This window comes from Talpa occidentalis, unplaced genomic scaffold (genome assembly GCF_014898055.3).
Source record: "Talpa occidentalis isolate TD23 unplaced genomic scaffold, MPIMG_talOcc4v2.1 talOcc4.8, whole genome shotgun sequence".
Lineage (NCBI taxonomy): Eukaryota > Metazoa > Chordata > Mammalia > Eulipotyphla > Talpidae > Talpa > Talpa occidentalis.
This window is the reverse complement of record NW_023605194.1, coordinates 500,617-521,791: the sequence shown is the minus strand read 5'-3', so window position 1 is coordinate 521,791 and position 21,175 is coordinate 500,617. Positions and strand designations below refer to the sequence as shown.

The 21,175-nt window shown below is 73.6% G+C and overlaps 1 protein-coding gene across 3 annotated transcripts; it reads left to right on the top strand.

The window, feature by feature from the left end:
- Positions 1-2,738: 2,738 nt before the first annotated feature.
- On the top strand, positions 2,739-13,628 carry LRRC27 (leucine rich repeat containing 27). Of its 3 annotated transcripts, none has more exons than XM_037496385.2 (10): positions 2,739-2,997; positions 3,377-3,507; positions 5,394-5,452; positions 6,545-6,697; positions 7,440-7,821; positions 8,304-8,450; positions 9,914-10,007; positions 11,244-11,359; positions 11,626-11,755; positions 13,442-13,628. In XM_037496385.2, the coding sequence occupies exons 1-10, from the start codon at positions 2,815-2,817 to the stop codon at positions 13,562-13,564; spliced, it is 1,518 nt and encodes a 505-aa protein (XP_037352282.1). In that variant the 5' UTR covers positions 2,739-2,814; the 3' UTR covers positions 13,565-13,628. The 3 variants fall into 3 exon arrangements, with proteins under 3 accessions (XP_037352282.1, XP_054546065.1, XP_037352283.1); XM_054690090.1 differs by having other exon boundaries at positions 2,745-2,997; positions 7,440-7,788; XM_037496386.2 differs by lacking the exon at positions 11,626-11,755 and having other exon boundaries at positions 2,745-2,997; positions 13,442-13,521.
- Positions 13,629-21,175: the final 7,547 nt, after the last annotated feature.

Sequence of the window (21,175 nt, the reverse complement as noted above, 5' to 3'; positions counted from 1 at the left end):
GCACCGCCTGAGGGCGCGGCCTGCACTCCACATTGCGGGCACAGCCAGGTGAGACCCCGAGGGTCATCCCTGCTGTGGGAAGCCCAGAGGAGGCCGGTGGGGTGGCCCGGGTCTCTGCGCCAGGTAACACTTGGCCCCTGAGGGCCCCCTTTTCCGGGGATGCTCAGCCATTTCCTTTGGCAGCATTTGCCTCCTCACTCACCCAATGGCCAGGCCACAAAGCCAAACCCTTCTCCTGGGGAGTCCCGGAAAGGCCATCTGCTGCCAGGGAGGAGCTGACCTCTTGCAGGTCAGGCCTGCAGGCAAATTCTAGGTCCTCCTGCCACTGTCCCTGCCTCCCAGGGCGGGTCTCTGTCTCCGCAAGGGCTGCACCCCGCCCAGCCCCCACTGGCTGCTTCCGTGCCACTCCTGTAAAACCAGGGCCCACCTGCCATGCATGCCCCCTGACTAAAAGGGGACCCCATCACTTGGGGGCCACCTGCTGTCCCCCTGGACAAGGAGCTGCGCAGAGCTCTGAGGCTGTAGACCGCCTGGCTGGGTGGGCAGTGCATGGGCTGCGGGCCTCCCGGCCTGGTGGGCTTCGGGCACCCCAGCAGTGAAACTCCCCGCCTGGGGGAGGCTAGTTCCCAGCACAGGTGAGGCGGCGGACAGGGCGGCTCACTGCCCGGCCCTGGGGTCGCGGTGGCTGGCACTGTGCGGCCGCAGGCCCTGGTGCCCTGCACAGAGGATCTCCAGGCAGAGAACTGGGGAGCCCTGCAGGAAAGGGGCGCTGAGGCAGGCCCCCCAGAGCCAGGCGGCCCAGAGCCAGGCTGCCCAGGCTGCCCTCGGAACCTGGCGGCTGCTGGGACTCCTTCATGGCCACTCCCCGAGACCCCTGGAAGGGGAGAGGAGTGATGAGAAGTGTGCGCCCCCCAGGGAGGCGGAGAGGGGCCTTTGGGGGGGAAATATGTTAACAGATTCAGAAAGTGACTGAGTGTTGGGGAGGCCGAGGGCTCGGAGGTGAGGGGCCTAAGGGGCAGGGACCTGGGGGAGGCAGTGGGGCCCTGTGGTCCTCTCCACGGGGCGCCCTCCCCACCCTGGGGTCCTGCCTCCCGTGGCTCTGGGCTGAAGGGCACCAGCCTCGGAGCGGGGGTGGCCTGGGCTCAGGGGTGGGGTTTGCGTGGGTCTGCGGGTCCCCTCTGCGCCCAGCCCCGACCCCGCCAGGCCGGCCGGCGCCTGTCCACGCGCGGCACGGGCAGAGGCCAGCGGGCCAGCAGCCCCGGAGTGAGCCCTGCCGGCTCGGGCCAGCGTGAGGTCCGGGACAGCCGTTCCGCGGACATGGCGCCGGCTCCGTGCGGCCCGCCCCACAGTGGGGCCGGGAGGACGCCCCTGACGGCAGGTGGGGGACCCCGAGAGGCCACCGGAGCTGCCGAGGGCCGGGGCCACGCCACTGACCCGGAGTCGGCGCGAGTGCGGCCCTGGGCATAGGGGGCCCTGGGGGACCCCCGCCCCCGGCGCCCGGCGCCCGGAGCCGGAGCCGCACAGCCCCGCGTGTCGGGGGGCGCTGGGGCCGGAGCGCGCGCCCGCGGGGAGGGAGCGGCAGGTGCCGCGCAGGCGCGCTGGGGCTGGGCGCCCGCCGCGTGGCCGCGTCTCCATGGCGACCGCGGGGGCCGGCGGCCTCCATTGTCCAGCAGCGCCGCCTCGCGCCGGGGATGCGCCCGGCCGGCTCCGGCTCCGGCTCCGGCTCCGGCTCCGGGGGCGCGGCTGGCAGGTGAGGCGCGGGAGGGAGGGCGGGGCCGGCCCGCCGAGGGCGCGGCGCGAGGAAGGGGCCGCCCCCCCCCCCCCCCCCCCGTCCCGCCGCCCTGCGGGGCCCACCCCGGAGTCCCCGGCGTCCAGGCCCGCGGGCCGCCGGCGGAGGTTGTGCCCCGCCGGGGCCTGGAAGCTGAGACGCAAAGCCCTGGGCTCAGCCTGCCCGCGCGCACCCACACCCCCCCATTTTCAGACCCTGCTATTGCCCTGTGGGTTTTCGGTTCGGGTGCAGAGGTTTGGGGTGGTGAGGGTTGAAGCCCCCACCCCAGGCGCTCCCGCCGGGGTGCGCTCGGGCAGCCCGCGCGGGTGCATTGCTAGTTTGCTCCCCGGGGCAGGCCTCCCCGGACCCCCCGCGGCAGCCAGAGCCCGCTGCCTGCACCCAGCCCGGCGGCGCGGCCGAGAGGGGCGTCTGAGAACACCGAGACCCCTGCTGTGTCGATTCCCACGACACCTTTCCATGCTGACCCCGGACGCAGAAGAACCCACGGATCACACCGGCTGGCCGGGGGCGGGGGGGGGCACCAGGGGTGCAGCGGGCGCCAGGCTGGGAGCACACAGAGGCACCAGGGCTCCGTGCAGAGCTAAAGCCTGGCCCATGGAAACCAGAGCCTGCCTTGGCGCCCACCAGCCGCGCCGGCCACGGGCCAGGGCGGCCCACGGAGCCACAGGATGCCCCCCAGCCAGCCAGGTCACGGGGAGCTTCGCACACGGGGGCACACGCGGGGCACACGTGGGCACAGCCCACACATCCCAGCCTGTTTCCTACCGTTCTGCACCCTTGGGATTTCCAGGTTCAGACTCAAACCCCGGGGCTCGGTGGCCACAGTTAGGTGCACAGCGTTGAAATCTGAGCCTTCCGGTACTTTCTTCTTGAAACCGAGAGTCAAATTTACGAGGCCGCGGGGCAGAGGCGGGCCCTCCGGTGCCCAGCCTGCGGCCCGTGTCCCTGTCTCCAGGTGCCTCCAGGCCCCGGAGGATGGTGCGGTGGCCCCCGAGGACCGAGGATCGCTTCCCGCGTGTACCCGGATGGAGCGGCGCGGCGCCTGCACCCTGAGCCCCGAGGCTGCTGACCCCGAGGGCCGTGGCCGAGCGGGGAGCCCGGCGGCCTCCCCCAGCAAGGGGGCCGTCTTCTTCTCCGCGCCCGTCCTCGACTTGAGTCAGCGAGGCCTTCACCACTTGGGAGAGATCTTTAAGATCCCCAACCTCACGGTAAGCGGATGTCCCAGGGCTGCTGCCCCACAGGGGCCAGTGGACGCTTGCCCCGGCCTCCCAGAGGAAGGGGTTCTGTCTAGAATGAGAGGCCGGAGCAGCCGAGGGGCCGGCCCCCTGCCGTGCCAGCCATGGACCCTGCCCTCTTCCGCGCAGCCGCTGCCCTCCAGGGCTGAGCGCTGGCTGCGAGGCTGGCCCTGGTGGACTCGACGGGTGCCAGGGCCGGCCTGACCCCTGGGGGCCGGCACCTCCCCCTCCGCTCTGAGTCTCCCACTGGCGCAGGCTCCTCAGCACGGGCTGCCCTGCACTGCTCTGGGGTTGCGGCCAGCGGGTGGGCAGCGGGCAGGCAGCGTTGCTGACACTCCTGTCTCCCTGGAAGCAATTGCACCTTCAGAGAAACGCCCTGGGCGCCATCCCCAAGGACTTCTTCCAGTTGCTGCCCAACCTCACGTGGCTGGACCTGCGGTTCAACCGGATCCGGGTGCTCCCCTCTGGGATCGGGGCTCACAAGTGAGTGTGTCGGGGCTTCCGTGGACGAAGCTGGCAGGGACGTCCGGATGCTGCTGCTGTGCAGCACCAGAGCAGAGGGCAGGCCCCAGGGCAGCCCATTGGGTAACGGGCGAGGCCTATGGGGGGGGCACTGATCTCCTCAGGCCCAGTCCCCCCTCGCTGCCCTCATAGAGGCCCCCCACCAGCCCTCCTCACCCTGTGCCCCCAGGGCCTGTCCTTGGTCAGCCTTTCAGCCTTGTGGGCGGAGGGCCCTGCCTGGAGGGGACGGCCTCTGGAGAGCCGCCCGCGGATGCTCGGGGAGGGGGAGCAGGTGAAGAGCGCCTGCCTGCTCGACTCTGCCCTGGTGCCTTCTCCCAGGGCGTCTGCGTGGGGACTGGGCCTCGCCCCAGACGGCGGCCCTCGTCCCTGGGAGTGCGGTGTCCGGAGGCAGCAGCCCGGCCAGGGCGGAGCTCGAGCACTGGCCGGCAGCCCAGGCCTGGCGGGTGGCCGTGCTTAGAGAACCCCGGCAGCCTCAGCGGCCTGCCCGGCCTGGTGGAGCTGGCTCCTCTGGGGCCCCGCTCCGTCAGGGTCACCCGCCACCGCGTGACGTCCCCCGGCATCACTACAGGCTCCACCAAGAGCGGCCACTTCGTAAAGGCGACCTGGCCCCAGCAGCAGACACGCGGGGCTGCACCCCGGACGGTGTCCTGAGCTCCACTGCAGCGCGGGCCCGAGCCCTCGAGCCAGCTGGGCCTGCCCTCGCGGGGCTCCGCTGCAGTAACTCGGGGTTGTGTGCGGCTGTGGGGTCGGCAGGGGGCGCTGGCAGGGGGCGCTGGCAGAGGCGCTGGCAGAGGGCGCTCGCAAACGCAGTTCTCGAATCGGGGGACTCCTTGCGCTCGCCAGTCAAAACCAGCTGCTGATTGTGAAGATATGATTTTGCACGTGGCTGAAAACCCATTATATCATTACAACAGACGCGCTGGCTGAAGAGCTGAAACACATTAATTAGAAATTTTAAGTAATTATGGGCTTATTAAAAGCCTTAAATTTTCAAAAAGCCGAAGTAACGGGCGCCGGCCTCGGCCTCGGCCATGCCCGACTGCGAGCGGGGAGCAGAGGTGGACACGCGTCAGAGCCGCACCCCGCGGGGAGGGAGGGGCCGCCCCCATCAGCGCAGTGAGGGGCCGCCCTGGGGTGTCCGTGGGCTGCTCGCTGTGCGGGCCACTGGCGTGCAGCTCCGTGAGGTGGAACCCCGCGTGCTCAGACTGGGGGCTGTTAGTGTCCACCCCAAAAACAAGACACAGAGAAAACAGCAGCAGCTGCCCGTGGTCTGGGCTGGCCGGCAGAGGGGCCGGGCCAGAAGGAGGCTCTGAGGCGACAGGCGGCCCTCGGGGTGCGGCACCGTGCCACGTCAGGCCGGGCAGCCGTCCTCCGTCAGACCCTGGGGCCCTGGGAGGCCGCGACACTGGGTCTGAGTGTCCCACCTTTGGCAAATGGGTTGACCGGCCCCCCAAAGCCACGGGGCTCCCCCGGGGTCTGTCCGCTGCTCACTGCACAGGCCTTTTGAGGGACGGAGGCCGAGACCCCGGAGAGGACGGAGACCTCCGGGGGCTCCTCCGAGGGGCGGCCGAGGTTGACCCGGCACAGAGTCCCTGCTCTGGGAGGGCGTCTGAGGCCGGCAGGGGCAGGGGCAGGCCTGCCTGGCGCCACCGAGGGCACCCGTGGCCCCGGACACGGGAGGGAGGCTTGGCGGGATGGCGTGAGTGGTGGAGGTCGAGAGGCGGGAGGGTGCTGGGCCTGGGGGGCGCCTCTCCACGGGGACGCCCCTCGGGAAGCCGGAAGGGAGCGGAGGGTGTGTCAGGTTGACTTTCTGCTTCTGAGTGACCGTCTTCTGGTTTGCTGCACAGGCATCTGAGGACTTTGCTTCTAGAGAAAAACCCCATCAGGATGTTGCCGGTGGAGCTGGGTGAGTGCTGGGGGGACACGGGGTGCTAGCCGCGGGGCCCACCCCCCCGCCCCGGGGTCCAGGGCCGGGGCCTCCCCTCCTGAAGTGCCTGGCCAGGACCGCAGCGAGCCTGTGGCGCCTCCACCCCCGCACGTCCCGCACGAGCAGGAGGCGAGCCCTGGAGCACCCGCCCGGTGTAACCCCTCCTCGCCCGCGTCCGTGCAGGCCTGGGCTGCATCCTGCCCTGAGTCTGGGCCCCCGACTTCAGGCCTCCAGGGGCCTCCCGGGGCCGACCGCCTGCGCCTCGCTCGCTGCTGCGGCTGTAGGTTTTTTTTAACCTACAAGAGCTGGGGGGGTGAGTGGACTCCCCAGAGACAGAGTGGGGAGCAGAGCGGGCGGGTCCACTGCTGAGGGGGCAGGGGGGAGACGGGGTCCGCTGTGCCCGTGGGTCAGCTCCTGGCCGGGGCACACTCAGGCTGCCGCGGTGATGGGCTGAGACCCGCCCCGCGGCCCCGGGGACCCGCTTCCTACGTGTGCCGGTTTGGCAGCCGCACGGTGTGCGCGTCCCCCTTGCCGGGAGCCCGCGGCTGTCCCCGGCTGGCTGCCCGAGCGAGCCTCGCAGGGCCGGTCCCGGGGCCTGTGGGTGGCCGGGGCGCGGGTGGTGCCGGGCAGCCCTCGCCCTGGGCTTGTGCCCACGGGTCCGTCGGCGCCCCCGCCTGCCTGTGGTCGGCGCCTCCTTCTCTCCGCTGCCCCGCGCTGCTGTCCGCCGAGTCCACACCGGGCGGCCGCGTGTCCTTGCGGGTTTGCTGTCCCTGGGGCCCGCGAGGTCCTTTTGCTCAGGCCCTGGCTCGGGCGGAGCAGCTCCTGCCCGTCCTGGTGCCGGCCCTTCCCTCGGCCACCGCGGCCGGGCGCCCCCAAACCAGCGCCCCCGCCCCGCGCCCGCCCGGAGGGCTCCTCCATCCAGCTCCGCCGGCCGAGGCCGAGCTGCCCCTCGTGGTGGCCACACAGCCGGTGCCCGCGTGTGGCGGGTCTCAGGTGCCTCCCGCAGCAGGGCTCCCGGTCCCCCTCGCGGGCGGCCAGCAGCGCCCCGGCCCTGACCGCCTCCGCCCGCAGGGCACGTGAGCACGCTGAGGGCCCTGAACCTGCGGCAGTGCCCCCTGGAGTTCCCGCCACAGCTCATCGTGCAGAAGGGGCTGGTGTCCATCCTGACCTTCCTGCGCATCTGCGCCGCTGAGTGCCCCGCCCCCGGGGAGCTGCCCCCCCCAGGTGGGTGGCCGGGACGCGTGACCACCCCCACACCCGAGCCCAGCCCCGCTCCTCTCCCCGCGGGTCTGGACCCCTGTGTCCTCCGGCTCAGCTGCCCAGGCCCCTGGCCCAGCCCGTCCTGGCCACCACAGCAGCTGTGCTTGGCGCCGCTGGCCCATTCACGGCTGCTGCCTGGATGGCCCCGAGGGCTCCCTGGGCGTGGCAGCCCCGGCCCGTGCTCCCGTGTCCGCTGCCACCCCCAGAAACGGCGCCTTCGCTCTGATGGCGGGAGAGGGGGATGGACACTGGCCGCGGGCCCATAGGGAGGGCCTCCCGGCGAGCCTCCGTGGGCGGGAACTCAGGGCGCTGCCCTTGCCGCGGAGCCACGGACCGCCGCCGTCCCGGCGAGCTCTCCGAGGGGCGGGGGTCGGTGCTTCAAGGGAGCCTGGAGGCTTCCAGCGGGGAGCCCCTGGGCTGATGGGCAGGGCGGGTGGAGCGGGCGGAGTGGGCGTGGTGGCTCCCGAGGGCGCTGGCCACATGGCCTTGGCCGCCCTGAGGAGGCCTGAGCATTCGCCTTCCTCAGGGGGCCCTTCCCAGGCCCCTGCAGCGCGGCTCACAGAGCCAGGCGACTGCTGGCCGGTGCCTCTGCCGCCCAGGCCCAGCGCCCCGCCACCCGCTGCAGGCAGGGAGGTGCGTGGGGTGCCCCCTGAGGCCAAGGGGCGTGGGTGGGGTGCAGGGGGTCCTGAAGGCAGTGTCCCCACAGAGAGCACGCCGGGGGCCGGGACGGAGCTGGGCCCACTGCCGCTGCCCCGCCTGGGCCTGTCTGCAGAATCGGCGCCCGGCAGAGAGCCCGGGGAGTCCCCGGAGCCCCAGGCGCCCGCCATGCCACAGGAGAGGGGCGACCTCCTCCCGCCCGTGGACCGGCTAGGCCTGCGGGGGCCCCGGAGGGCCGAGGCCCTGGACGACTGGCCTAGCAGGGAGGAGATCCGCCGCTTCTGGAAGCTGAGGCAGGAGATTGTGGAGCAGGAGCAGGCGGAGGCACCGGGCACCCAGCTGCTGCCCATAGAGCTGCCCCCCAACCTCAAGGCCGCCCTGAGCTCCAGGGAGAAGGGGTGCGTGGACCCAGACCCCAGGGGCGTCCTCAGGTAAAGGCACGTGAGGGAGGGGTTGTGCCCACGGGGGACTATGTAGGGGGTGTCATGTGAGGTGTGTGGTGTGTGTGGTGTGTAGTATGTAGTGTGTGTGTGTGAGGTGTGTGATGTGGGGGGGTGTGGGGTGTGCGTGTGGTGTGTGGTATGTAGTGTGGGGGGGTGTGGGGTGTGGGGGGTGTGTGGGGTGTGTGTATGTGGTGTGTGAGGTATGTGCTGCAGGTGTGTGGTGTGTGTGCAGGTGTGAGGAGTGTGGTGTGTGGCCCAGGTGTGTCTCCTGGGCCTGGCTTGAGCAGAGCCCCCTGTGTCCGGGTCTGAGCGTGGTCAGTGGACAGGGTGTGTCCTGGTGGCCCCCCTGGCTGGCCGTCTTCCCGGCAGTGTCCAAGCATCCTCCGGCTGCGGGTTGGACACCTTGTGGCCATGCAGCTGACTGGGGACGCCCTCAGGGACGCGGGCGCCACCAGGGCCTGTCCTTGCAGGGGGAGGAGGCGCGGCTTCAGGGACACGCTGCCCGACCTGCAGATGTCCAGCCAGGAGGGGCTCCGGGCACGCCGGCTGCAGCAGGGCCGGGCCCCGGGCTGCGGGGAGCTGTGGCACAAGCGGGCACTGCTGGGGCCGCACCAGAGGTGAGTGGCCGCCCTGCTGGCCTGGAGCTGCCCCTGGCCTGGGCCTGGGTAGTGCGCGTCCCCGGTCCTGCCGGGCAGGGGCCTTGGAAAGGAGGTGCAGGTGGTGCTTCTCTGCCGCGCCGGGGGGTGCCCTCACCTCCTCTGTCCTGCAGCCCCACCGCTGGCCTGTTGCCTCCGAGCCCCGGGCCCCAGGTGGCTGGCCAATGTGGATGGCGCCCGAGCTCCCTGGGGGCCTGCCCCTGCTGGTGGGGTTGGGTCAGTGGGGGGCCCCAGCAGGTGGGGGAAAGAGGGGGAGCAGGAGGCTGGGGTCTGCGTGCCCCCACCTCTGCCCCGCAGGCCCCGGTTCCCGCCCCCCTCCCCAGGGCCCTGGGCCCCGCCCGGCCGTTCCCTCCCCCACCCCGAATAAACCCTCCTGAGGTCACAGCCTGAGTGTCTGTCTGAGACCCGCAGGGCAGCCAGGGTGCCCACCACCGCCCCCAGGGCAGTGGGCTGTCCAGGGCCTGCCTACAGGTGGCCTGCCTGAGACTCTGGGGTCACGCTGGTCACAGCCATGGGTGCCCGCCAGCCCCAGCGTGTCCCTCAGCCCCGCGGGCAGCCGGCGGGCGTGCTCCCTGCGGCAGCTGCTGGGGTGTCCCTCCCTGTCCCCCTGCGCTGCCTGTCCTGACACGGTGGGCGGTGCCTCGCCTGGAGGGACAGCAGTGGCCTGGCTGCCCCCGCGGCACACGGGTGGGGAGCCGCGCACACGGACGCGCTCATTCTCCTGGGTCTCCAGGGACAGCAGGGTGTCCTGTCCTGCGGCTCTGGATTCCACGCCCAGGGGTCCCAAGAGCCACGTCCTGCTCCCTGGGCAGCGATTCCCGTCCCCTGCAGCGTGCCCGGCCCTCGCTGACCCTCCGTCGGCTTGAAACGGCCATGGGGCCAGCACAGCAGACGTGCCACGTCCCCCAGGAGGCCCCGGCCTCCAGCACCCCCGCAGGCTGCAGCCCCGCCTCTGCTGGCCGGCGCCGAAGGAGGGCAGCCCTGGGTACCCCGCAGACGGGACCAGCTGGGATGAGCCCTGGGCCCCGGGCGGGAGGCGCTGGCCGGGGGGTGCTCAGGCCTGTCCAGGTGAGGATGCCCGGCCCAGCAGGCTCTGAAGCCCCAAATGGTACCCAAGGACAGTCTGGTTCTGCGGGCACCTGCGGGCACACAGCGCCCAGAGGCTTGGTGGCCTCAGCAGGGGCTGTCAGGAGCAAACGGGGGCCTGACCCTGAGGGGCGGCCGGGGCCGGCCGGGGCGTCTGGGGCGTGCCAGGATCCTGTCACCCAGGCCTGGGGGAAGCGGGCCCGGCGGGCAGTGCCACAGATGTGAGGCCCCATGGCCAGCTCGCTGTGTCCAGCCAGGATTGCCCTGGACAGAGAGCTCGGGGCTGCAGGGGCGCTGGGGCGGCTCCACTGGGTGACCTTGCTGTCTCCGTCTCCCAGGGACGCGCGGGCGCTGCAGGAGTGTCGGGAGCAGGCGCGGAGGCCCCAGTGGAGGGAGGCACTGTGGACTGTCCAGTCGCCGCACAAGGGCCCGGTACGGGCGGGCGGGGGACGGGGGTGTGGAGTCCAGCGGCAGGGCGTGGGGCAGGGCGCGGGGGCGCGGGGGTTGGCAGGGTGGCGCCCGCGCAGGACAGGCCCGCCTGGGAGGAGATGGGCGAGGGCCCCACCGGGCAGCTGTGATGACGAGGAGCAGGCGAGGGCAGGCGGGGCGCTGAGGGGATCCTGAGGTCCAGGCCCCGCGCCCTGCCCCGGCCTGCTGGAGATGGCTGGCCGGGACCAGGCGGGGGCTCCCTTCCTCGCCAGCAGCGCGGACTCGGGCCCCGCAGTGGTCAGGTGCAGCCTTGAGCCTGGCTCGGCTCTTTGGTCTCGCCCCGACGCCTCCCCTGGGGCCCACGCCCGCTCCGGGGTCCTGGCAGGCGGAGCCCGAGGCCGTGGGGAGCGCGACGCGCTGAGCCCAGAACCTGAGGCCTGACTTCCGGAAACAGAGTCTTCTGTGCGGCCTCAGAACCGCAGCCAGGGTCCGAGGAGAGGGGCCGGCGCCCACCACGGGCCGGCAGGGAGACCGAGACCCCCTTGGGGCCGGCGCCCGGCCCCAGAGGCGGTGGTAGGTGGCAGGCGACGGCCCCCTTCCGCCCCCACCGGGCCCCGCTGGGCTCAGGCTGCCGCAGAGGTGGCCATGACGGGCGGTGTCCCCCGACGCACCCCAGGGCAGGCGCCGCCCGGCAGTGGCGAGGCCATGGACGCAGGCTGGGCCAAGCGTGGCCCATCGGGTGCGGCTGTGAGCTGGTCAGCCATGGTGCAGTCAGCCGCCGGGTGGAGGCCAGTCCACTTAGAGTTGTGGGGGACCCTGGAAAGGATTCGGGGCGGGGCTGGCGCCAGCTCGGGGCGCTCATACTCAGGCGTCCTGGCCCCAGGAGGAAGCAAGGAGAGAAGCCAAGACCTTTGCAGAGTCTGGCTGCCCCTGGCCAGGGGGCGCCAAGCTACGACCCCAGCCCACGCCCCTGCCTCCCCGCCCAGTCCCCCGCAGCTGCACCTGTGACACACGTCACGCGGGCGCACGACGCGGCTTAGCTGCGGTGCAGCGGCTGGACGGCGTCTTGCCCACGCAGCGGCTCCTGGTGGGGACCCTCCCTGCACTTGCCCCCTCTGCACCCAGGCTGTGGGGGGACGCGGGGGGTGGGGTAGCGCCCACCAGGGGAGGGGCCGGACCCCCGGGCGCCTCACGCCCCACACATCCTCCTGCAGGCTGAAAGCCTCTGTCCCTCCCCAGGTGGCCTCAGGGGACCTCTTTGCCGCTGACCTGGAGCGCGAGACAGCATCCCCGCCCCCCGCCCGGGGGATGGGCCGCAGCAAGGAGGGCCCCTCACACACGAGGGGCGCGGCCAGGTCCGTGGCAGCACTGAGCTTCAGATGTGGTTCACAGCACGGGGGCCCCTGGGGGCCCTGGGGGGCCCGGGAGGCCGGGCCAGAGCAAGCCCCGGGGTGGAGGGTGCTGCCGGGGACAGACCCCAGGGGTGCGGTGTCCTGTGGTCCTGCTGCAGGCCTGCCGGCCTCGTGGGGTGGCGGGGGCGTGGCCCTGCTGGTGGGGGAGCTGCGGGGCTGGGCGTGGGCCTGGAGAAAGGGAGCCCTGGCCCTGGCCCCTCTGTCGGCAGCGGCCCCCGCGGGCGGAGCCTGGAGCACAGGCTGAAGCCGCAGCCGCAGTGGACGCACGAGGGCAGGGGGAGCCTCCGGGGTGCGGAGCCCCTGGCGCGGGTGCGGAGGGCCGCCCAGAACTTGGAGATCGTGAGTGCCCGTCGGCTCCGTCCAGGCCCCGGTGGGGGGGGGGGGGGCAGCTGGAGTCCCAGATGGGACTGTCGGGGCGGCGTGTGTTGTCAGGACGGGGCGCTCTGCTGCTCCTCTGGGGCTCCCCGCCGCCGGTGACGCTTCCCTCCACAGTGCTGTTCACACACCCGTCCCCTTGGGGTCAGCAAGTGTCCGGGTGAGGCCAGGGGCGTGGGGTGGAGACTCCCCCGAGGCAGAGGAGGCCGGGAAAGGCCGATTTACCAAGACCCGCTGCCGAGAGCTGGCAGCAGGGGCTGTGGGGAGGGGCCCTGCTCTTCTGGGGCTTTTCACGGCCGGGGCGCCTGACTCTGCCGCCAGTTGCCATCCCCAGGACATCAGGTTTGGGGCGTCCTGCACGGAGGGGTCCTGCTGGGTCCTGATGCCCGAGCCCTTGGCGGCCTGGCCGGGCCCATAGCGACGCTGGCCGTGTCCTTCTCCCACGGCGGGTCTCCTGCGGGTTCGAGGCAGAGACCAGTTTCGACTTCATGAAATGACGCCCCACGCTCCTGGCTCCCGAACCTCTCCCGAGGCGTCCACGCGCAGGCCGCAGCCCCCACCCGGGCCCGGCCAGCAGCCGAGTGCTCTCGGGAACCGCCCGGCGCTCACCGCATGGCCACCCGAGCAGGCTGTGCCCCTGCAGACACAGCGCCCCGGACAGCGCCCGGCCAGGGCCAGGGCAGCCCTCCGAGCGGGGAACGTGTCTCCAGGCCGGGGCGGGCACAGCGGGCACAGCGGGCATGAGAGGGGCTGGTCCCAGCGCTGCAGAAACCTGCCAGTGGGCAGACAACTCCGCGGGAGCAGGAGCCCCTAGCGCTGGCCAGCCAGTGGGGCTTGGCGTGTCAAGCAGGGCTGGTGAAGAGGTTCACGCCCGGCCAGGGGCGCCCCAGCGCAGGCCATGGCCTGGGGACCCCGCCCAGCCCACCAGTCCCAGGTGCGCAGGAGCCAACACTGGGCAGCCGTGAGGGGGCCTGGGTGCCACAGCGTGGACACCAGAGCAGGGCTGCCCCTCCGGGGCAGCTGAGCACGAGCGCTCCCCGCGCAGTGACGCAAATTCTCCTGAAAATAAAAATTAAAAACTTTCCAATCGGTAGACAAGGTTGAGAAAATCCCCCAGGAAGTCAAACAAAAGGCAGGATGGGGACACGGGGCCAGGAGCGGCGGGGGCAGGCCCAGCCTGGTGCACCACAGCAGGAGCCCTGAGCCTGCCTCCCGCCCTGGGGGCGCCCCTCCGAGGCTGTGCAGGAAGGAAAGCGGTGCCCTCAGGGGGGGCGGGAGGGGTGCTTGGCCCAGGGCATCCGTCCTCCCACTGGGAGGCTGTGCCCGAGGGGCTCCAGCCGGGGCTGGGGGTGGGGGTCCAGCTGCACCCAGGGGGCGAGGAGGCGGCAACTCAGGGGACGGCCTCCTGGGTGGGAGGGCGAGGGGGCACCGCTGGCAGGAGGGAGGAGTCCATGTCCCCCTGGGCCCAGGGCCTCGCCTCTCCCGGCCCAGCGAGTGGTAGGGGTGGGGTTCGGCGAGCCCTGAGTCTGGGTGTCTGCAGCGGAGAGCCTGCCCCAGCCGCAGCTCGGCCCTCCTGGGGCCAGCGCGTAGCCAGACCCGGTGCTGCCCGGCCGGCCTGCTGGGGCTGACGCACGCCTCTTCTCCCCGAAGGCCCGAACGCTGCAGGACGAGGTCGCGAAACTGAAGTTGGAATCGACGACGCTGAACAGAAACCACCAGTTCCCCACGCTCAGCACCCCCGGCTCGCCCGCGGCCGTCAACACCAAGCGCTGAGAAGCCGACAAGGCCACCCCACTGCGGCCACGAGGGCCGCCGGGCGCCCGAGGGCCTGCCGGGAGCGCCGCGGGGCGCGTCCAGGCTGCCCGGTCCAGCTGCATTAAAAGGCAGTGCCCGAGCGTGCCCGCTGTCTCTGGGTCCGCCACAGGAGGGCAGTGGGCATGGGACCCAGCTGCGCCGCTTGCGCTCTCCAGGCGCCTGCGCCTCACCTGAGCGCGCGCCCGCCCGCCCACCCCCCCCAGGCTGGCCGATCCCCCTTCCCGCCGCCCGTGGGGCCGTCCCCGCGGGGCTGTCCTGCGGCCTTGAATCCCAGCTAGGCCCTCCGCTGGCCTGGACGTGCCGGCCCGGCTGGGCGCGTGCGGTGCGTGCGGGGCCTTCCTGGATGGGGTCGCGGGTTTTGTGGGCTCCTGTTGAACCCTCGTGGCACCCCGGCCGCTGAAATCCCCCCGCCCTGCTCAGCCCCGGCCTCCCGCCCGCCGGTCACTGCACAGCCGGGCGTTTCCCCAGTAAAGTCTTCATTTTCCACGTGTTTTCAAATCGGACCTGCGGCGCGGCGGGCTGTGTCCACGGTCATGTCCATTCCCGTTTTTCTGCTGGAATCTCCCCCCGCGCCTCACGCGTGTCCCCGGCCAGCGCGGCGCGGTCGGCGTCAAGCCTGGGCCTGGGGCGGGAGGAGCGCGGGCCGCCCTTGCCCTGGCGCCGGGAGGCAGAGCAGGCGCCGCTGGCCCCGCTGGCCCCGCTGGCCGCGCTGGCCCCGCTGGCCCCGCTGGCCGCGCTGCGGGGGCGCCCGGGCCGGCCGGGCTCGCGGGCTCTCGCCCGGGGACGCCGCGGGCAGGCGGGGGGGGGGGGGGCCGGGGGGGCCGGGGGGGGCCGGGGGGGCCGGGGGGGCCAGGGGGGGCCGCGACAGCGCCTGGGCAGCGCCCACCCCGCCTTCCCCGCAGGGCCAGGCCCCTCCCTGCCTCCCGCCGCGCTGCCCGCCCGCCCTGCGCGCTGGGGCCTCGGCCGAGCCCGGACACCCGCTGCGGGGGGAGCAGCGCGGGCCGCGCCGCCGGAACCGAACCGAATCGGGTCGGGCCCAGCCCAGCCCCGCGGGGTGCGCGGCCCCCGGGACGCCGCCCCGCGGGAGCCAGACCCGCGCCCGAGGCCGAGCCCGGCTGGCGCCCCGGGACTCCCCGGCCCGAGCAGGCGGGGCGCGCAGTCCCGGAGGGCCCGGGCGGGCTCCCCCATGTGCGTGGGTCTCGGGAGAGGACGCGGGAGCCCCGGGGCCACCCCCCCACCCCCGGCCCCGCACATCACCCCCCCTGCCCCGCACATCACCCCCTCCCGCATCCTCCCGCCCCGCACCCCCTCCCGCACCCCCCCCGCCCTGCACCCCCTCCCGCACCCCCCGCCCTGCACCCCCTCCCGCATCCCCCCACCCGCCCCGCACCCCCTCCCGCACCCCCCGCCCCGCACCCCCTCCCGCATCCACCCCCCGCGCGGCACATCACCCCCCGCCCCGCACATCACCCCCCCCCCCGCACATCACCCCCTCCCGCATCCCCCCCCCCCCCCCCCCCGCCCGCACCCCCTCCGCACGCGGCGGCGCGGCTCCGCCCCGACTTGACCCGCCCCGGGAGGGAGGGGGGACCCGCGGGCGGCGGGAGCGCGCGCCCGAGCCCCCCTCCGAGCCCCCCTCCGAGCCCCCCTCCGAGCCCCCCCCCCCCCGGGCCGGCGGGCGCGGCCTGGGCCTTGGGCAGCTCCGGCCGGGCTCGCGCTCCCGGCTCCGCCTCGCGGGGGCCAGAGCCGGTGGCCCCGGGGCGCCGGCCCGCGCCGCTCGAAGGCCCCGCCGCGCGCCCCAAGCAGGACAGCCCGCCCCGGGCGCCTCGCCGGAGGCTCCGGCCCCGCCCGCGCCCCCCAGAGCCCCGCGGGCGCCGGGCGCGGCTGCACGGGTTGGGGCCCCGGCGCCGCCGCAGCGCCCGGCGCGGCCAGCAGAGGGCGCGCTGCCCGCGCGCAGGCCCCGCCGCCGCCGACCCCCGCCCCGCCGGGCCTGGCCGCGGCCCCGGGGCTCCCCAGGCGTCCCCGCAGGAGCCCCCAGGGGTCAGGGGCCCCGGCCCGAGAAGGTTCTGGAGCTTCCCCCGGGGCCGCCGCCTCAAAGGGCAGGGGCCAGCCGTGGTCAGGCCACGCCAGGCCCCCCGGGGCCGCATGAGGGACCCCTGGGCCGGCGCCCTGGCGCCCTCCCTCCACCCCCCAGCGCCCCACGGTAGCCAGAGCCCGGAGCTGTCCAGGGAGCAGCTGGACGCAGCCCTCACGGGAGGCTAGGTGGGCGGCGGGCAGCGCAGGGCGGACCCTGACATGGCCAATGCCTCAGCAGGGATGCAGTGCCCCCTGCGGGGCCAGGCGCCCCCCTGGCCTGGCTGTCCGGGCCGAGAGGATCCTGGGTGCCCGCCCCACAAGGTCAGGACCCTGTGTGCCCAGCTCCACCTGAGTCTTGACCCAGGTAGGGTCCTGAGGGCTGGCCTGGCAGGGGCAGGCGGGGCCTGTCCTGGGCCTGGGAAGTGGGCAGTGCTCCCCCGTGGACTCTGGCCCAGTGGCAGCCCTGGCAGCAGCGTTACTGCCCCTTCCCGTCCTCTTACTGTCCCCCCCCCCGGCCTCCCACCCTCTCCCGCACCCCCAGGCTGTGAATGCCAAGCTGCTCCTGCAGGGTGGCGGCTGAGCGGGCAGCAGGAGGGAGGGAGGGACACGACAGGCCTGGGCAGGGCCTGCCTGGCCACCAGGCCGCCTGGGCCTGGGCACTTGGGCTGGGCAAGGAGGGCAGAGCAGGCTCCAGGGCGGTGTCCTGGCCTCCCCGGTGCGTCCAGGGGCAGAGAAAGGAGTGCCAGGCGCAGGGGTATGCAGGAGCTGCGGCCCCGGGACAAGCCCGCAGCCAGCGCGCCCACCCTAGGGGGGCTGCCCTGGGCTCAGGCTGGCTTTCTGGAGCCTCCTCCAGGCCAGCCACGAAATGGGGTCACCTGCAGCTGTTCCGCACTGGGTGGGCAGCAGCCGGTGAAAGCGAGACAGACGGCAGCGCCCCGGGGCCGGGGCCGAGGCCACACCCAGGCGCCCAAGCCTGGGAAGCGCGTGTTGTGGGGGGCCCTTAGGGAGAATGACGAGGAGCGGCAACCTGGAGAGGAGCAAGGAGAGGGACCGGCCCTCTGGCCCTCCGACCCGCCCCCACGCCACGCCTCGCCAATGGCCGGCCACAGCGTTGGCCCCGCGAGGACCCACGCGGAGCGGAGGCGTGAAGCCAGCAGGCCCGTGCTCCAGGCGCCGTGGGCCCTCGCCGGCAGGACGCGTCTCAGCAGGGGCCAGCGGCCCCCACGGATGTGCCGCCTGCCCCGGCTGGGCTGCCCGCCGGGCCAGCCCTTGTGTTCTCTGGCTGTGGCGAAGCCAGCGGCTCCTTCCAGGCCTGGATGCTGCCCAGGCCCCCAGAGGCGGCCAGAGCGGGCCCTTCCCCGCCAGCATTCCAGAGAACTCTGTGCCGGCTGCCCGGCAGGGCGGGTGCGGCTGGGTCCGTGAAGGGGACACGGGGGGCAGGAGGCCCGGGGCTCCCCAGGCCCAGAGGGGCCCCTTGGCTGTTTTAGTGAAGCCGGCCCAGGTGGAGGTGGGGGAGGCCCTAGGGAGGGTCTCCCGCCGGGTCCTTGGCCCCGTCTCCTTGTGGACCCGCCGCTCCAGCACAGCAGGGCGGGGGAGCCCCCTCCAGGGAGCAGCGGGCTGGACGGCTGCGGCTGCAGAGGGCCCTCCTGGCCCCAGGCCCCGTGCCTCAGGGCAGCAGGGAGCGGCCCCCCTCATCCCTGAGCCTCTGGCCCTCTGCTGGGGCGGGATGTTCCCTTCTGGCTCCTCCGCTGCAGCCAAGCCAGACCCCAGCCACAGGCCCGGGAGGGAGCTGAGCCTGACCGGCCGCCCAGCCCGGGCACCTCACCTGGCCAGCTGGGTCCACCCAACCATCCCGGGCAGTGCGGGCCCATCCTGGGGGCACACTCCAGGCAGGCCACCCCGTCCTGTCCCAGCCCCGCCCGGGACAGCAGCCATCTCTGGGCCAGGTGTCCACGCCCGGCTGGACAGGGCTCCTGGCGGCTGGCTCTGCCCCAGGGGCAGCCACCCTTCTGGACCTTCGACGCCTGCCAGGCCTGGACTCCCCAGGGGCCTGGCCCAGCCCCTCGCAGCCCCGGGGGAAGGGCCAGCCGTGTGAACATGTGCAGCGGCCCCGTCCTGCGCTCTCCCACAGCCACAGCGAGAGGCCGGTTCTGCCATCGCACAGAGTCCTCCCTCGAAGAGTCTGTAGGTGCCAGGACCAGCCCGGCCTGCTGACCCTGGGGCTGCCTCTCACCAGCCTTGGGCAGCTGCCCCCTCATCTGCCAGGAGCCTGTGCTGGGGCCTGGGTGCCCCCGGCTGGGCCCCCGGCTGGGCTCACCTCCGCAGGACGCTCTGCTCCTCCGCTGGACGGAGCCCACCTGGCGCGGGTCCCAGGAGGACGCCCTCCTGCCCGTCCGCCACCCACCTGCAGAGTCATAGCCTCGGCCTGGCCTGGCTCCGCAGCCCCAGCAAGCAGACGCGGCTCCCGGTGCCGGTGTGGCTGGCCAACGACCCCCAGCAAGCCCGCGGTGGGGGCAGGCCCCTGGGCAGCTCTGGCTTCACCCAGTGAGCCCCTCTCTGGATTCCTGGGGGCACTGAGGTCGGGGGGGTCACCTGCCAGCCGGCCCCGGGTGGCCATGAGACCCCATGTGGCAGGAAGTCCCGTCCCCCAGCCCCCTGCGGGCATCGCCACCCACGCCCCAGGCGGGGTCATGTACTGGGCCTCTCCGAGGGCCTGGCCGGCACAGGGCAGTCAGGTGAGCCCCCAAGGAGCCTCCGTGTTGGTCCCTCCCGAGCTGGGGTCCAGGGCTCACTAGCACTCGGCCCTCTGGGGCTGCAGTGTCCTGTCCCTGCCCTCCGGGCCGAGCACAGGCCCTTGGGGGGGGTTTGCCCCATCCAGCGCAGTGCTCGCCCCCAGAGGGCTCTGCTCCTGCCCGGCCGCCAGGGTGCGGGAGCTGAAAGCGGGCTGGTGGAGGCGGGGAGGTGGGCGCCCCGGCCTCGCACACCAGCTCCACCCCAGCGCCCCAGATTCTGCGTCTGGAAATACACTGGCAATTAAGTCGCGAAGCTCAGGCCGGTTACACAACCTCCCGTGCCGGCTCCCCGGGCGAGACACGGGGCTAGGGCCGCTCCGTTGGGGCTCCCCCACCCCGTAGTGCCGGCTGCGGCCGGGGGCAGGGCCGCCCAGCTCTGTCTGCCCAGGCTGGCTGCGGGCCGGGGTCTTCTCAGCCCCGTGCTGGAGGGCACCGGCAGCACAAGCACCCAGGCTGGAGCTGGCTGCCCCGCGGGGGCTCGGGGAGACAGGGTCAGGCCAGGCAGGGGTGCGCCCCAGATGTCGCCGCCCAGCACCCCGGGAGCAGGCTGAGCCCGCCAGCCCTGCGGGGCCCCTGCTGCCTGCCCTGCGGTCAGTGGTGGCGGGAAGAGCAGCTCCAGGGCCTGCGGGGCGGGGGCGCGTGGGGGCGCCACCCCGGGCACCTGGAGAGCTGGCCAGAGGGGGCGCAGCCGCAGTCATCCCGGCTGGGGTGTCGTCTGGGGGGCTCCTGCTGCCCCCAGCCGGGGAGGCGGCGTGGACAGCGCCGTGGTCCCAGCTCACACGGTCCCCGGCGGGGGTGCCCCGCGCGGCTGGCCCTGTTGCCGCGGCCCCGGCTGCTGTGAGCGGGGCCGGGCCGGGCCGCGGGCGTGCGGCGCAGAGGGGAACAGGCTTCGAGGCAGAACTGTGGGAGCCTGGCCCAGCTCTGCTGTCCGGTCTTTTGAGGGACGTTTCAGCCCGTCTGGGGCCGCCGCCCCGAGAAGCACTGACTGGGGCCCCCCGCTTCTCCCTCCAAGAAGCAGTGCCGCCCCTGCCCACTCCCCACACCCAGGCCTTGTGCCCCGCGGTGCCCAGCTCCAGCTGTGCCCCCGCCCTGCAATGACCCTGCGCCTGTCCCCTGCACTGACCCTCTCTGCCCCTCCCACACTGACCCTGCCTCTGCCCCCTGCACTGACCCCCTCTGTCCCTGGCACTGATCCCCATCTCCCCTCCACTGACCCCTTGCCCTGAACCCCTGTCCCCTCCCACACTGACCCTACCTCTGCCCCCCTCCACTGACCCCCTCTGTCCCCGGCACTGATCCCCATCTGTCCCCCACACTGACCCCCCAGCCTCTGCCCCTCTGCACTGAGCCCCCAGCCTCTGCCCCCCTGCCCCCCGCACTGACCCAGCCTCCGCCCAGATTCCGTCTGCAGGCTCCTTCCCCCACCCGTGCCCGCGGCTCCGCCTCCATCACACGAAATCTGTGCTGTGACCCCGCGCCCACCTCCCCCCACACCGCCCGCAGAGGCCGCCCACAGGCACCTCCCACGCCGCGGCAGTGCCAGCCCCACGCCCCTCCCGGAGGAGCGTCCGCAGACGGACCCTGCTCGCTCTTCCCCCGCGGCCGCACCGCCCCGCCAGCCAGGGCAGGGACCCCACGGTCTGGGGTGCCCCAGTTGCTCCAGCACCCTCTGTGCGAGGCCCTGGGATTCGGGGGCGCCTCTTTCCTTCGGGGCTCGATGCTCTTGACGTGACTGGGCCCTCGACAACCGTGGCCCGTGGAGCCCCAGCCAGACCACCCCGGGGTGCAGGCGCCACCCTCCCCCAACCCCCGTCCCCGCCCACGCCACCCTGCTGTGGAGGGAGCTGGACGGGGCTCCCGGCCTGGAGGGACAGGCTGGACCCCGAGCCCCCGCCCTGGCCCTCGCCCCAGTGCTGGCCCCAGCCTGCCGGCTGGGCGGGGGGACACACCCCTCCCACCCACGTGGCCGGCCTGGCCACTCAGGAGGAGAGGCCGGAGCTGCTCCTTCCCGTCGTCCCGGCTGCCGGGATAGCGGGCGGCTCCCGTGCCCTCCCGGGAGGAGCAAGCCCGTCCCCTGGCGCACGTCACGCCCGTCCCCTGGCACACGTCAAGCCTGCCCCCTGGCCGGGCACACACGGAGCTGCCGACGGGGCCATGGCTGCGCCCTCGGGGCCGCCTGCTCCCCAGTCACGGAGCCCCGCCCGCCGGCCCGGCCCCTGTGTGACACCTGCGGGGGGCGGGGAGGCGCATCTTATCGATGGCCCCACGCCCGCCCGTCCTTGCGGGGTGCCCGGGTGCAGCTCCCCAGCTGGCTGCGGCCGCGGGCTGTCCTGGCTCCTGGCGCCTTGGCCCGGGCTCTGCCGCTGTCCCCCCTCTACGCTCTGCCTGTTGCCTTTTGCCTTTTTTATTGCTCAGAATGTGTCACTTTCTGTTGAGCCCCCGGCTCCGCTCGAGCCTCCGCCGCGATCATGGATCTCTGCCCCCTGCTGAGAAGCGCCCTTGCTGCCTGCTGGGGCCCGCTCGGCCTGGCTCGCCTTGGGGGGGTGGGGGCACCCCACCTTCCCGGTATGGAAAATGAGGCCGCCCGGGCCCTGGGCCAGGGCAGAGCCGGGAGCGCTGGGCAGCGGGGGGCGGCCAGGTGGGCGAGGGCCAGGCGGGGCTTCCCCTCTGGCCAGAGCTGGGTCAGCACCGGCCCTCCCGC